General features: G+C 37.3%; 1 protein-coding gene across 3 annotated transcripts in view; it reads right to left on the bottom strand.

Annotated features, from left to right (window-relative positions):
• The window catches only part of MTM1 (myotubularin 1), a 193,562-nt gene that overhangs the window by 156,359 nt on the left and 19,501 nt on the right, over positions 1-17,702 (bottom strand). For all 3 annotated transcript variants that reach the window (XM_066249555.1, XM_066249556.1, XM_066249554.1), the window contains exon 2: positions 5,485-5,557. In XM_066249555.1, coding sequence (XP_066105652.1) covers positions 5,485-5,547 — 63 coding nt within the window. In that variant the 5' untranslated portion in view covers positions 5,548-5,557. The remainder of the gene's footprint in view (positions 1-5,484; positions 5,558-17,702) is intronic.

Raw genomic sequence — 17,702 nt, 5'->3', positions numbered from 1 at the left:
ATACAAGAAAACACAGAAAGGCAATTTAGGGAGCTCAGAAAACAACTCAATGAACACAAAGAATATATGTCCAAGGAAAGTGAAACTATAAAAACAAATCAAACAGAGACGAAAAACTCAATTCACGAGCTGAAAAACGAAATAACAAGCTTAGCTAATAGAACAGGTCAGATAGAAGAGAGGATTAGTGAAATAGAAGACAAGCAACTTGAGGCACAACAGAGAGAAGAAGAAAGAGACTCAAAAATTAAAAAAAATGAGATAGCCCTACAAGAATTATCTGACTCCATAAAAAAGAATAACATAAGAATAATAGGTATATCAGAGGGAGAAGAGAGAGAAAATGGAATGGAGAACATACTCAAACAAATAATAGATGAGAACTTCCCAAGCCTAGGGAAAGAACTAAAGCCTCAAGTTCAAGAAGCAAACAGAACTCCGAGTTTTCTTAACCCCAACAAACCTACTCCAAGGCATATCATAATGAAATTGACACAAACAAACAGCAAAGAAAAAATTCTCAAGGCAGCCAGGGAAAAGAAGAATACAACATATAAAGGAAGGCCCATTAGATTATCATCAGATTTCTCAGCAGAAACTCTACAAGCTAGAAGAGAGTGGACCCCAATATTTAAAGTCCTGAAAGAGAGGAACTTTCAGCCACGAATACTATACCCATCAAAGCTATCCTTCAAATACGAAGGAGAAATAAAAACATTCACAGATACAGAAAAGATGAGGGAATTTATCATCAGAAAACCCCCACTCCAGGAATTACTAAAGGGGGTTCTCCAATCAGATACAAAGAACAAAAAAAAACAGAGCCACAAGTAAAAGCTCCAAGAAGAACACAATAAAACCAAATTTAAACTGTGACAACAACAAAAAGAAAGAGGGGGAGAAGATGGAGATTAACAGTAGCAAAGGACAATGGAGTGCAAAAGTACTCACAAAATAGTTCGCTACAATGAACAGGGTAGGGACCCTTTTCATTACTCAAAGGTAACCACCATTGAAAAAACCACCACAGAAGCACATGAGATAAAAAAGATAGCAACAGAGGAAAGATGTATGGAATACAACCAAATAAAACAAAAGATAGAAAAACGAAAGAGAAGGATCAAACAAGACACAAAACTAACAGAAAGCAAGATATAAAATGGCAATAGGGAACTCACAAGTAACAATAATTACACTAAATGTAAACAGATTAAACTCACCAATAAAAAGGCACAGAGTAGCAGAATGGATTAAAAAAGAAAATCCAACTGTATGCTGCCTACAGGAAACTCATCTAAGTAACAAGGATAAAAACAAATTCAAAGTGAAAGGCTGGAAAACAATACTCCAAGCAAATAACATCCAAAAAAAAGCAGGTGTAGCAATACTCATATCGGATAATGCTGACTACAAGACAGGAAAAGTACTCAGAGAAAAAAATGGCCATTTCATAATGGCTAAGGGGACACTGAATCAAGAAGACATAACAATTCTTAATATATATGCACCAAACCAAGGAGCACCAAAATATATAAGACAGCTACTTATTGATCTTAAAACAAAAACTGACAAAAATACAATCATACTTCGAGACCTCAATACACCGCTGACGGCTCTAGATCGGTCATCCAAACAGAGAATCAACAAAGACATAGTGGCCTTAAACAAAACACTAGAGCACCTGGATATGATAGACATCTACAGGACATTTCATCCCAAAGTGACTGAGTATACATTTTTCTCCAGTGTACATGGATCATTCTCAAGAATTGACCATATGTTGGGCCACAAAAACAACATCAGCAAATTCAGAAAAATTGAAGTTGTACCAAGCATATTTTATGATCATAAAGCCTTGAAACTAGAATTCAACTGCAAAAAAGAGGAAAAAAATCCCACAAAAATGTGGAAACTAAACAACATACTTTTAAAAAATGAATGGGTCAAAGAAGAAATAAGTGCAGAGATCAAAAGATATATATACAGACTAATGAAAATGACAATATGACATATCAGAATCTATGGGATGCAGCAAAAGCAGTGATAAGAGGGAAGTTCATATCGCTTCAGGCATATATGAACAAACAAGAGAGAGCCCAAGTGAACCACTTAACTTCTCACCTTAAGGAACTAGAAAAAGAAGAACAAAGACAACCCAAAACCAGCCGAAGAAAGGAGATAATAAAAATCAGAGCAGAAATAAATGAATTAGAGAACAGAAAAACTATAGAAAAAATTAATAGAACAAGGAGCTGGTTCTTTGAAAAGATCAACAAAATTGACAAACCCTTGACAAGACTTACCAAGGAAAAAAGAGAAAGAACTCATATAAACAAAATCCAAAATGAAAGAGGAGAAATCACCACGGACACCGTAGATATACAAAGAGTTATTGTAGAATACTATGAAAAACTTTATGCCACTAAATTCAACAACCTAGAAGAAATGGATAAATTCCTAGAACAATACAACCTTCCTAGACTGAGTCAAGAAGAAGCAGAAAGCCTAAACAGACCTATCAGTAGAGAAGAAATAGAAAAAACCATTAAAAACCTCCCCAAAAATAAAAGTCCAGGCCCTGACGGCTATACCAGCGAATTTTATCAAACATTCAAAGAAGACTTGGTTCCTATTCTACTCAAAGTCTTCCAAAAAATTGAAGAAGAAGCAATACTTCCAAACACATTTTATGAGGCCAACATAACCCTCACACCAAAACCAGGCAAGGATGGCACAAAAAAAGAAAACTACAGACCAATATCTCTAATGAATACAGATGCTAAAATACTAAACAAAATACTAGCAAATCGAATACAACAACATATTAAAAAAATAATACATCATGATCAAGTGGGATTCATCCCAGAATCTCAAGGATGGTTCAACATACGTAAAACGGTTAATGTAATACACCATATCAACAAAACAAAGAACAAAAACCACATGATCTTATCAATAGATGCAGAAAAGGCTTTCGATAAAATACAACACAATTTTATGTTTAAGACTCTCAACAAAATGGGTATAGAAGGAAAATATCTCAACATGATAAAGGCCATATATGATAAACCATCAGCTAACATCATATTAAATGGCACTAAACTGAAGGCTTTCCCCCTTAAATCAGGAACAAGACAGGGTTGTCCACTCTCTCCACTCTTATTTAATGTGGTACTACAGGTTCTAGCCAGAGCAATCAGACAAGACAAACAAATAAAAGGCATCCATATCGGAAAAGAAGAAGTAAAGGTATCACTTTTTGCAGATGATATGATCCTATACATCGAAAACCCCAAAGAATCCACAAAAAGACTACTAGAAACAATAAGCCAATACAGTAAGGTCGCAGGATACAAAATTAACATACAGAAGTCAATAGCCTTTCTATATGCCAACAATGAAACAACTGAGAAGGAACTCAAAAGAATAATCCCCTTCACGATTGCAACAAAAAAAATAAAATACTTAGGAATAAACATAACAAAGAATGTAAAGGACTTATATAATGAAAACTATAAACCATTGTTAAGGGAAATTGAAAAAGATATAATGAGATGGAAGAATATACCTTGTTCTTGGCTAGGAAGAATAAATATAATCAAGATGGCTATATTACCCAAAGCAATATACAAATTTAATGCAATTCCCATCAAACTTCCAATGACATTTTTTAAAGAAATAGAGCAAAAAATCATCAGATTTATATGGAACTATAAAAAACCCCGAATAGCCAAAGCAATCCTAAAGAAAAAGAATGAAGCTGGGGGCATAACAATACCTGACTTCAAACTCTATTATAGGGCCACGACAATCAAAACAGCATAGATTGGCAGAAAAATAGACACTCAGACCAATGGAACAGAATAGAAAGTCCAGAAATAAAACCACATATATATAGTCAAATAATTTTTGATAAAGGGGCCAACAACACACAATGGAGAAAAGAAAGCCTCTTCAATAAATGGTGCTGGGAAAACTGGAAAGCCACATGCAAAAGAATGAAACTGGACTACAGTCTCTCCCCCTGTACAAAAGTTAACTCAAAATGGATCAAAGATCTAAACATAAGACCTGAAACAATTAAGTACATAGAAGAAGACATAGGTACTCAACTCATGGACCTGGGTTTTAAAGAGCATTTTATGAATTTGACTCCAATGGCAAGAGAAGTGAAGGCAAAAATTAATGAATGGGACTACATCAGACTAAGAAGATTTTGCTCAGCAAGGGAAACTGATAACAAAATAAACAGAAAGCCAACTAAATGGGAAATGATATTTTCAAACAACAGCTCAGATAAGGGCCTAATATCCAAAATATACAAAGAACTCATAAAACTCAACAACAAACAAACAAACAATCCAATAAAAAAATGGGAAGAGGATATGAATAGACACTTCTCCCAGGAAGAAATACAAATGGCCAACAGATATATGAAAAGATGCTCATCTTCTTTAGCTATTAGAGAAATGCAAATCAAAACGGCAATGAGATACCACCTCACACCTGTTCGATTAGCTGTTATTAGCAAGTCAGGTAATAGCAAATGTTGGAGAGGCTGTGGAGAAAAAGGAACCCTCATCCACTGTTGGTGGGAATGTAAAGTAGTACAACCATTTTGGAAGAAAGTATGGTGGTTCCTCAAAAAACTGAAAATAGAACTACCTTATGACCCAGCGATTCATCTACTGGGTATATATCCCCAAAACTCAGAAACATTGATACGTAAAGACACATGCAGCCCCATGTTTATTGCAGCATTGTTCACAGTGGCCAGGACATGGAAACAACCAAAAAGCCCAGCAATAGATGACTGGATAAAGAAGATGTGGCACATATACACTATGGAATACTACTCAGCCATAAGAAATGATGACATCAGAACATTTACAGCAAAATGGTGGGATCTTGATAACATGATACGAAGCGAAATAAGTAAATCAGAAAATAACAGGAACTGTATAATTCCATACGTAGGTGGGACATAATAGTGAAACTAAGAGACATTGATAAGAGTGTGGTGGTTACGGGGGGGGGGAGGGGGGAATGGGGGAGGGAAAGGGGGAGGGGGAGGGGCACAGAGAGAACAAGATAGAGGGTGACGGAGGACAATCTGACTTTGGGTGGTGGGTATGCAACATAATTGAACGACAAGATAACCTGGACTTGTTATCTTTGAATATATGTATCCTGATTTATTGATGTCACCCCATTAAAAAAATAAAATTATATAAAAAAATGAATAAATAAATTAATTAATTAAAAAAAAAAAGGAGTTACAAGCAAAATTTATGTAATACATATAAGGTAGTCTGTCTTTTTTAGAACAAGATGTGATAATAAATACAGTAAAACCACATGCATTAAAGTATTCACATTATATGAATAATATAATAATTCAATAAACTCAAAGTGACCTAATGTTCAAATATAAAAAGAGAAATGTAGAGAAAGAAATAGGATAAATCTGAAAACATAACTTACCCTCTTAATAGACTCATTTTCCAAGGAGCGTGAATTATATTTAGAAGTTGATGCAGAAGCCATACTGGAAACTCTACCAAGAAAGACAACATTTAATATCAACTGAATTGTTTGCAACTTCAAACACATGCAAGACCTGATATTTAAATATTGCAATTGAGAACTAATAGTACTACCCTTTACAGGCCCTATTTACATAGTAGTTTCCAGTGGGAATGACACACACAAAGGACTAAGCACAGCACAGGTCATAAGACAGAGCTTTGGTAAAGATACAGGGCTATCTTTACCAAAGATAGAACAGGAAAGGGCAACTAGCTAAGTATGCATGGCATACTCAGGGGAAGATAGCACATATATTCCTGGACTTTTTATTCATAGCATTCAAATTGTCATCTGAAAGAACTTAATGTTGGCCCTGGCCAATTGGTTCAGTGCATAGAGCATCAGCCCAATATGCAAACGTCCCAGGTTTGATCCCTGGTCAGGGCACACGTGAGAAGTGACCATCTGCTTCTCTTCCCCTCTCTCTCCCCCTTCTTTTTCTCTTCTCCTCTTGCAAGTCAGTGGCTCAGTTAGTCTGAGCATTGGCCTCAGGCACTGTGGATAACTTGGTTAATTCAAGCATCAGCCCCAGACGGAGGTTGTTAGGTGGATCCTGGTCGGGGTGCATGTGGGAGTCTATCTCCCGTTCTCTCACTTAGAAAAAAAAAAAAAGAACTCAATGTTTAGTAATTGTGCAACAGGCCTCACATTTCTACACCTTAATTTTTAAAGATTATTTAGAGGCAGCAAAGCAATAAAAAGGGTAGATAATTGAACACACAGTATTTTCCCATTTAAGAATTTTGTTTTCTCCAAATTAAAGCAATTTAAAGTGGCATGAATTTGATGGAAACCAAATGAGCAAGATTTGATTTAATCAATATTCTCTAAGGAAAGTGTAGACTTCATTTAAATAATACATATTCATCACAATTCAGACATAAATGAAAGCATCATATTCAGGATGTAAACAATATCATTTTAATTCAATATTCACACTTGTGAAGATTATAACAACAGGAAACTAAGCAATGCTTCGGTTATTTTATTTATCAATGTTAATGACAGAGATGCATATGAAGTTACAGGGAGGTACACAGCATCTAATTCAATAAGATGACTGTCGGCATTTGTGGGATCTTTTTTCTCAGACTCATTAAATGAGTAACAATTTGCTAACAAGATCCATTATGGAGAATATTAACAATACCTTAGCATGCAACCTAGTGATCTGATACTTTCCCAAGTGTCAGTCACTGTCCTTAAGTAAGTAAGGCCCAAGAGAGATGACAAGATGCAGATAAGGGCAACCACCCAGATGAAGAGGCAGAGATATAGCCAGGTGAGGACAATCTTAAAAGATTAGAATTGACAGCTTCCCTCACCTCCAAAGTTCAGCTCTCCAAGGGAAAGGGTTGGGGTCCATCTGGGTTGTGGTTGTAATCTGGCACAGAGTCGACACTCATAACTATTTGGTAAATGAATGAATGAATATGTGCAAAATACGCAATATTGTGAAGCATCACGGTGAGCTTAGATGGTATATTGGTTCATCAAATCCCAGAACACTGAAACTAGGGAACTACTGCTGAGGCTTAAAAATTAACAAGTAGGGCAAAAAACAATATTTCTTTATAAAAAGAAATATTAAACTTCAAAAACCTGAAACTACTAAGACATGGCACAACTGAAAATTAGAAATAACTTTTTAGAAAGATTAATGAATGATCTCTAAAATGAATTAAATTCTGACAAAATAGCCTTGAAAAACCGCTCTAACCTTACATTTAAATCCCAGAAAAATAACACATTATTCTGAGACAGAAGAATGTATGAGACAAACTGGATAGAGCAAGTCTAATATTTTTGTCCTAAAATTATTCTATTGACTAATCAAGATTATATCCTTGGGGAATTTTCTTCAGTAACAGATATAAGATTACTTTCTAGTAATCAAATACTATAATATTTAAAATATTTTAATCAGTCAGTGTCATCATACAAAAGTTAAATTATTACTGTCAAGTCAACAGAAGAAATTTAAAATGTTGGGTTATGTAGTCAACTCAGTCTTCACCTTCCTGGTTCTGCTTATAAACCATAAAAGATTAATTTTCCTGTTTTCTTCAATCCTCATTTAAAAATTTTAATTTAAAATAAACTAAATATAACAGAGGCCAGTCCTCATTTTCCCCTTATTTTAACAACTTTATTGAGACATAACTCATATTATACAACATACCCTTTTCAAGTGTACAATTTAATGGCTTTTATTATACCCAACAGAGTTGTATAATCATAAGCACAGTCAACTTTAGAACATTTCCACTACCCTGAAAGAGAAACCTTATACCATTGTTATTCATGAATCACTCCCCATTCTCCTAGCCCCTAAGCTACCACAAATTTTCTATCTCTATAGATTTGCCCATTTTTGACATATTATATAAATGAATTTATATAATATGCAGTTTTTATGTCTAAAAGCCCTCATTTTTAGAGTTACACTAGAAACTGCTATTAAAAGCTAGATCAAGGCCCTGGCTGGTTGGCTCAGTGGATAGAGCATTGGCCCAGCGTATGGACAGCCTGAGTTTGATTCCCAGTCAGGGCACACATGAAAGGCGACCATCTGCTTCTCTTCACCTCTCTCTCCCCCTTCTCTCTCTCTTCTCTCACAGCCAGTGGCTTGAATGGTTCAAGTGTGACCCTGAGCACTGAGTATTGCTCAGCTGGTCCAAGCATGTCAGCCTCAGGTGCTGAGGATAGCTCGGTTGACTCCAGCATCCCAGCATCAACCCAAGACAGGGGTCACTGGGTGGATCTCAATCAAGGGGCATGCAGTAGTCTGTCTATCTCCCCTCCTCTAACTAAAAAAAAAAAAAAAAAAAAAAAAAAGGTAGATCAAGTAGAAATCTGAGAAATCCAAAGGTCCAGGTAAAATGGGTCAATTTCATGATGAGGTTCCCTGTAAAAAGCTCATCAGTAAACCTCTGTTTAATGATTCCAATTATTGAAATGTACAGAAGCTGGAACAGCGTGATGCTAGAGAGCACAGATGTTGGAGCTGACTATTCAAATTCTAACTCTGCAACTCACTATTTAACCTTGGGCAGGTTATTTAACTTCTCTGGCCTACAGTTGTTAGTATGTCTACTTTACTATAGCAAAGTTGAGATAGAAAGGAAGGAAGTAATACATATGAAAGGCTTAAACAGTGCCCAGTACATTTGTTAACAAATATTATCATTTTCTCAATTATGAAAGGATAATTATTGAATATGGACATCATAACCAATTCTTCTATAAATTAGTTCTGACCCTATAAATACTAGGAAGATAGTAAACTACTATACCAGGATAGTACATGGCTGGTGGTGACCTAATTACAAAGCTATTTAAAAAGTACATGAACCTGACCAGGCAGTGGCACAGTGGATAGAGCGTCAGACTGCAATGCGGAGGACCCAGGTTCAAAACCTCAAGATTGCCGGCTTGAACACGGCTTCATCTGGCTTGAGCAAGGCTCACCAACTTGAGCCCAAAGTCGCTGGCTTGAGCAAGGGATCACTCAGTCTGCTGTAGCTCCTGGGTCAAGGCACATGTGAGAGAGCAATCAATGAACAACTAAGGTACTGCAATGAAGAACTAATGCTCTTCAGTGCTCTCCCCTTCTGTCTGTCTGTCCCTATATGTCCCTCTCTCTGTCTTACCTTGCTCAAACCAGATGAGCCCGTACTCAAGCTGGCTACCTCGGGGTTTTGAACCTGGGCCCTCTGTCTTAGTCTGATGCTCTCTCCAGGGGTAGTCAACCTTTTTATAAAAACCACCCACTTTTGCAGTGCTGGTCAACCTGGTCCCTCCTGCCCACTAGTGGGTGTTCCAGCTTTCATGGTGGGTGGTAGTGGAGCAACCAAACCGCACCGTGATTGGCCCACCATGAAAGCTGGAACGCCCACTAGTGGGCAGGAGGGACCAGGTTGACCAGCACTGCAAAAGTGGGCGGTTTTTATAAAAAGGTTGACTACCTCTGCCACTCCTGGTCAGGCTCTCCTTAATTTTAAGAGAACTAACCTCAATGGTCTCATAGAATCCCTTTCTCTGTCTTCCCTAATCCCCCAATTCTGCCTTTCCCCTCTCCCTCTGCCTCTGTCTTCTCTCTGCCCCTCTCCAACTATTCTTTCTACCACATACCACCTTTCAAATATCTGTTGTTACTTTCTAGCTCCACCCGTCAGAATACAAGCCCCTACTAAATGGGGATTCTCATCTGTTTAATTTACTGCTTCATTTATAACATCAGTAACACTTATTAGCTGGCACCTGGTAGGTACTTCATAGGTATTTGTTAAATGAATGAATCAACTGGGTAAAAAAAGACCTGGTCAAAGAACTTAACTGTTCTTTGCCCAATGTTTCATTTAAGCCAGAAATTTAAAAAAGAAATGGTACAACTAATCTGGCTAATCAAGATATGATGGCTCTGGGCAGCAGAATGACAGCATTAACTTAAGCTGCTTTGAAGCAGTTAGCATTAAAATGAACTTGAACACTACAGACATTTCAAATTAAAGTACAAAAACCTCTTCCATCATGCCCTTCTTCCAGACTAAGAAACTGTTCCACTCTCTGTTGAGTATGAAAAACAGGATTCCACTAAACAGCTGCAGCATCATAACTATAAACACTTTCAAACAAATGAGGGCCATTTTTACCCTACTGTAAAAATCTAAAAGCAGAATTAGAAAATAATTTTGACCTCCACCCTCACAGGGCCTTTGCACGTAAAATCTAAACTCCAGGGGAGCTCTTATTCCCATGGTCACCTGATTTGAGATCAGTGGGCCTCTATTAGTGGTTTTTCTGAACTTTCCATATACAAATAGCAACAAAAGGTGTGCAGGCCTTCTCTTTGGATCTTACTCAGTGTGCTTTCTTACTCCATATTGACATTTAAATAAAGTTTAAGGATAGTCTTTCTCTGGAAGGTCCTTTGAAAGCTGCAGAAATCTACTCACTCAGAAAACCAAGTTCTAAAGCAGGGGTCCCCAAACTTTTTACACAGGGGGCCAGTTCACTGTCCCTCAGACCGTTGGAGGGCCAGACTATAAAAAAAACTATGAACAAATCCCTATGCACACTGCACATATCTTATTTTAAAGTAAAAAAACAAAACAGGAACAAATACAATATTTAAAATAAAAAACAAGTAAATTTAAATCAAGAAACTGACCAGTATTTCAATGGGAACTATGGGCCTGCTTTTGGCTAATGAGATGGTCATGTGCTCCTTTCATTGACCACCAATGAAAGAGGTGCCCCTTCCGGAAGTGCAGCGGGGGCCGGATAAATGGCCTCAGGGGGCCGCATGTGGCCCGCGGGCCGTAGTTTGGGGACCCCTGTTCTAAAGCCTACCAGTGAGTGAGGAGTTATGTATAAGCAGCCTCTAAGTCCACAGTTCCAGGCATTTCTAGAGGAGCTCTTTTTACTTGGAAATTTGTTCTGAAAAAAAAGTCAAATACCTAGGGCAGCCCCAAAGCTCCCTTTGTTATTAAACAAATTTCTGTAAATCCCCCTTTGATAGCCTAAAATGAAATCATAGATATTATCAACCTAAACACAATTTCAAAAAAATCAATATAATGCCTTAACTCCAGTATAATGGAGAACTAAATGGAAAATGGATCATAATAATGTATTCTTCACAACATTACACTAAAACTAAAAACATCCTCCCTCCATTTCCAGTATGGCCTTTAAGAGTAGTGTCAACACTCCCTCCTGAGTACCAATACCAGACAGTTCTGTTTTGTAATTGGGAGTGCCCATAAACACAGGATTTACTAAATCAACTTATTCTGACTTTTGCATTAAAGTTTCGTTGACTGCAGGACCACTAGGAGGAAAGAAAATGGAAAAGATGCGTTGAGATTCCTCAACAAAACCATTCTCAGCACAAAAGAGAAATGTTCACATCTCAACCATTTGGAGACTGATACACTACCAATACAACTTCTACATTTGCCCAACCTGCATGAAAACAAACAGTGATCAGCAAAGGTAGAAATCTGTTTAATTACTATACATTTTCCTTTGAACAGGAGATGGTAAACTTTTTTTCTTTAAAGGGTCAGATAATAACTATTTTAGACTTTGTGAGCCATATAGACTATTGCAGCTCCTGAACTCTCTTATATCAGGAAAGCATCCATAGGCAATGCAGAAACAGCAGAGTGTGGCTGTATTCCAGTAAGACTTTACTGACAAAAACAAGCTGTCCCCGATGCCTTAAACCAGTGGTAGTCAACCTGATCCCTACCGCCCAAAAGTGGATGTTCCAGCTTTCATGGTGGGCAGTAGCAGAGCAACGAAAGTATAAATAAAAAAGATTTAACTATAGTAAGTTTTTTATAAAGATTTATTCTGCCAAACTTAGTGAAAATCTGACATAAAGTACTTGGTAAGTAATTATTATTATACGCTTTAACTTGCTGTAACTCTGCTTTATAAATTTTATAAAGTAAAGTTACTTCCCTGCTTTATAAATCACCATTACTGTGGAACCAGTGGGCAGTTAAAAAATTTTACTACTAACAGAGATACAAAAGTGGGTAGTAGGTATAAAAAGGTTGACTACCCATGCCTTAAACTTTTTTTTTTTAATTTACAGAGATAGAGAGTCAGAGAGAGGGATAGACAGGGACAGACAGACAAGAATGGAGAAAGATGAGAAGCATCAATCATCAGTTTTTTGTTGCGGCTCCTTAGTTGTTCATCGATTGCTTTCTCACATGTGCCCGGACTGTGGGCCTTCAGCAGACCATTGCTTTCTCATATGTGCCCTGACCGTGGGCCTTCAGCAGACCAAGTAACCTCTTGCTCGAGCCAGCGACCTTGGGTCCAAGCTGGTGAGCCTTGCTCAAACCAGATGAGCCCACGCTCAAGCTGGCAACTCGGGGTCTCGAACCTGAGTCCTCGACATCCCAGTCCGATGCTCTATCCACTGCGCCACCACCTGGTCAGGCCCTGCCTTCAACTATTAAAACTAATGATTCCCAAGTGAACTTACTTTAGCCAAAGTAAATAATAACTGTGTTCTTTTAAAGTAAAAGGTAAGTTATTAACCCCATCATTCGTAGCTTATACCTTGTAAAAATACACCATGACCAGCTGCAAAAATGTGTCATGCAGTTGAAAAAAGGAGGGGATTCTGTATTCAGATCAGTTTGTGCTTCAAATACCAATTTTGTCACCTTATTAATAATAATAGTCATCTAACCCTGGACAAACTGCAGTGCCCTGTCTGTGAAATGGACATGATACTGCCTACCTCATGAAAATGTGATGAGAAACATGTAAAATGCTGGCACAACAGATGGCAAAACAGAGGCACTCCAATACCAGGCCCTTTCCTCCTAAAGGCGATGTTTTGATGAACTCTTAAGTCATTCCTCAAACTGACATTAATATACTTGGCTGGATTCTTCATAAAACATAGGATGCCTAACACTGCCTAACCATTCAGCATATACTTTTCCTAAGATGGTCCATGTAATCTTGGAAAGGCTCTGAACAGTTTTAACCCTTTGAGTAGTACAAACGTTCATGCACGTCCTTGTGCCTCCTGACCATCCAGAGTACGATCATACATGTGTAAGGCAACATTAAATAAAGGCAAATGTATGTTCTTCTTGTTTCTGTAAATTGGTTATCAAACAAACATGATTTTAAGTTAATAAAACTGTAACTGGAACTAATTTCATTTTTTCAAAACAAAACAAAACAAAACTCACTCCCAGGGGTCAGCGAGCATAAAAATTCACTACTCAAAAAGTTAAAGCAGTTTATCCTCAAAGCATAACTACTTCCATATTAAAAAATAAATAAACACTTGAGTCAGCCCAGGGAAACTTTCCATGGAATCCCTAACATGAAGACCTTGCTTCATTACTTTCTATTCTAACTCAACGATCTAGAAATATAGTAGAGGTTTCTTAAGTAAATCTTACTGTATTTATTCCAAAACAGTACCCTCCCCTGCGTGAAAGCTGTTTATTGTCTAAATAGACCGATGTAAAACATATGCATTAGAGCTTCTCAATTTGTCTTGGCAACATCAAACCTCAGGACTAAAAAGGATTTATTTCAATGATTATTCTTTGGGAATTATGAAATATTAAATAGAATTTTATCTAGAAACTCATCCATTGAGTCATTTTGATATTTCTTATTCATTTTAAAGATCACAATACACTTACTTTCACTTCTTTGTATGGTGCAAAGACCTTTGGCTAAAAACATATAATTCAGACCAAATGGAGAATGCATTTTACATCACTTTTTCCAGTGGTTAGTGATGAATTTGAGTTGATCCATTCACCCTACTACTTGGTCCTCTCCAAACAAATGGCTTATCTTCAAGACAGCTGAATGGCTTTTAGAGGCATGAACTGTGGCTATGAAAGAGAGTAACTATAGAAACACTTCATAAAATAAAATTGATATGTTAAATAAACTACTAGAAAAGTGAATGACCATCAGGTTAACTTTCTTAATGTAAAAAGGATACCTAGTAATACTACATACACTCAGATAATCTTTAAATTTGCCAATGGATTTTGTCAGATACCTGCCAGTAAACAAAGTTTTAAAATAGGAACAAGATCAAGTTCCCCATCCATCTGCCAATTCCAAACTCTTGAATCCAGCTGACCTGCTCCATGACAAAACTGTATTTTGTTTAACTAGTTCCCCTGTAAGAAACTCTTCCCAAAGAGTACACTTTAAATTTATAAGTAAAAATATATTATGCAAAAGTAAAACTATAATTGTTGATGGCAAGAGTAAGCCTATGTAGGCCAGTTCAAAACATCTTACTTTTTTCTAGGACCTTCTTAGACTAAGCATTACTGACAAAGAGACCTCCAATTGGAATTAGTGGTGGGGAGGGAGGATCAGAAAGGAACTCAAGTGCAAATGTGCAATTTCTAGAAAATAAAGAGAAAAGCTGGAGATGATAACCTGCCATTTAGACCAGTTCCTCTAGGCACTTTCACTGGGAGAAACAGGAGCTTTATTGGCACAGGGTCCTTATTTACCCACTCCAAAACAGAAAGCCTTTCTTGACCTCCTCATATATATACGTACACAGAGACACACCTCACTTCTCTGTATACTGTACAAATTTCTGATATTTCATTTGTCATGCTATACTCTGTTTATCCACTGACATTTTGTATCTCTCTCTTCGATCTGAGCTTCCTAAGGGTAAGGGCTGTTTTACGTTGTGGCAGCAACACAGAGCAGCTTTAGCACTCAGTCAGTAATGACTTTGGAGACATAAGTCTTCAGCCATTAAAGGTACTCCAGCCTTCCTCTCTAGGGCTAATTTTTGTGTTTATAACTCTTTTGCATATCTGTATAATTTTTCCACAAATGTAGTATATATCTCTAAATATTATGTTGAGTTTGAACTTTCATATATAACTAAAAGTGTTACACATTCATCTGCCCCTTGCTTTTCTTACACAACATTGTTGAGAGCCATAAATGTGGATGTGCAGAGTTGTGCTCCACGCATTTCCACTGCTACATAGGAACCCATTCTTCCATACTTTGCCATTCTCTTCTCAGTGGTCCTTTGAACTGGTTCCAGGTTTCACTATTGCAAACAATCTTGTAGGTGACATAAGGGAGTTTGGGATAAATTATTCAATGGCCTGTGATATGTGCTATAATTTTTTCCCCCTTTGCATAGACTTGGGGGCTAGGGTTGGGTAGTGTGGAAGCACATACCATTAGTATTGTGGAAACTGCCCAGTAATCTGTCCTCCTAGGACTATCCCTAGAAGCAGAGTGCTGACTCATGAACCCTACAGCCTAGGTTCATATCCTGGTAAATCTTGTAAATGTCTCCTACTTCTAGCATACACGTAAGAACTGCAATGGTTTTTATGTGCCAGATTTTCTAATACCTTTGTCTGATGTTGCAGTAAATGTGTGTATACATACACACACACAAAATGTTTAATGAAACTATACTGAGAAGATGACTAATGGATGAAAATGTAGGCAAATCAACCACTTGAGATTAAATAAAAAGTGAAAGCCAGAGTGGTCAACACTCTAATTCAAGGAGCAAGGGGAGAAAGGCAAAAGAATGGATGTATGGTGTTTAAGTTTCCTGGGGCTGCTGTAACAAAGTGTCACAAACTGGACAGTTTACAACAGAAATTTCTTCTCTCCCAGTTCTAGAGGCTACAAGCCTGAAATCAGGGTGCCTGCAGGACCATGCTCCCCTGCAGGCTCAAGAGGAGGGTACCTCCTGCCTCTGTCAGCTTCTGGTGGTTGCAACCACAGTATTTCAAGCTCTGTGTCTGTCATCATATAGCTTTCTTCTCTGTGTGTCTCTACATGGTTCTCCTCTAAGGATAAGAGTCATATTAGATTAAGGATCCACCCTACTCCAGTATGACTTTAACTAGTTATATCTGCAATGGACTTATTTCCAAATAAGGTCACATTTCAAGGTACTGAGGATAGGCCTATCAACATCTTTCTCAGGACACAATCCAATTCATAACAGAAACAAGAGGTTAGCTACACAAATTAACACTCTACAAAATGATTGTGTCATTATATTCAGAACAATTTAGTTTGTCAAGTCATCTATAAGCATTCACTAAACATCTATTAAATTAACCAGCACTTAAATATTAATATAGCTTCTTAGAAGAAATAATGAAATGACATCAGGCCAATCATTTCTGGGGCACTTTTCACTCAACATACATAATCGTTTAATCCTGTTTCCAAAGAGGTAAAAAATTAGTTAGTAAATATATATTGGGCAACTACTCTGGATCACAGTGTGAAACTCTAAAAAAATGAGATAGGTCTTCAAGGAGTGAGCAACTGAGTTGAGTTGAATAAATATGCAGGATTGTCAGAAGCCAATCAACAGCTGCTGGTTGACATAGTCACAGCAAAGAAGATCAACAACTGCTGGTTGACACAGTCACAGAAAGAAGAGGCACAACGATACTTCCCCCTTTAACTTTTTGAATTAATTTGGTTTTTTATCCCACCTTTTCTGGGGGTGTGTGCTATCATTTATGGCACAGGGGTAATAGCACCGTGCTTACCCTGCAGATTCATAGTAATTTCTCTTTGGAAATGAGACAAGGGTGTGAGTTCCACAGAAAAGCCTATAAACCCCCTTGCCTGGGCCCATAGACACAGGAGGCTGACTATGATATCCTCTGAAAAGGGGGGACCAATTTTCTGTGGGAAAATTCCCTCCTATAAATCATATTAGGGAAAAATAGATTGTGACTTATGAATAGGTAGGAAATAGTAACTATACACAAAAGCACCTTTCAGCTTTCACCTAATCCATTACTTTACCTCCCTAGTCTTTTCATATAGTAGAATAGAAAAACTTTTTGTTCCTCTTGCATACCTGACCTGCAGGTAGTGGAACATTCTGAGAAAAATAAAGTTAGAACTTAACTAGTATATGAATATAGTAGACTAATAAAATTTCACTAGACAATATAGGACATTAGGTAAGGTAGAGTTATTAATCAATACTGACCTTTTAGAAGCTTGCACAAAAACCATTGTTGCTGTTTTCAAGTTATTGTATAACTGTACTTAGAATGACTTACCACCTGATTTATAGCTTATAGAAATGTACTAACCGTTACCTAGAAATATGTAACCATAGTGAAACAAAAACAATTATTAATCAACGTATTCTGTATACCATATGATTGTAACTTAGTGTGTGTGTATAAAAATAAAGCTGTACTAGCCATTGGCGGAGATGCCTGGCAGTGAATGCTAAAGAATTCGGCTCGGCTCTCTCACTCATTTCGTGCTGACGTCGTCTCTTCCTGTGGGACCCCTGGATTCCCCCCAGGGCTGGACCTCAGCATAGGACAATTTAATAGTGATAAAGACAACAAATAGGTATAAGTTAAATAATAATAAAGACAGTAATACAGGTGATACTATACAATTAAGGCAAAATAGAAAGAACATCTGTTCATCAATGATCATGGCTTCCATTTACTAATCCTCTATTATGTGCCAGGCAGTGTTTTAAGCACAGATAAACTCATTCAATGACCCCAACAACCTCATATGGTATGACTACCTTCATATGAAAA

Source organism: Saccopteryx bilineata, chromosome X (genome assembly GCF_036850765.1).
Source record: "Saccopteryx bilineata isolate mSacBil1 chromosome X, mSacBil1_pri_phased_curated, whole genome shotgun sequence".
Lineage (NCBI taxonomy): Eukaryota > Metazoa > Chordata > Mammalia > Chiroptera > Emballonuridae > Saccopteryx > Saccopteryx bilineata.
Note: the sequence above shows the minus strand (reverse complement) of the source record. Positions and strands in the feature narration are given on the sequence as shown.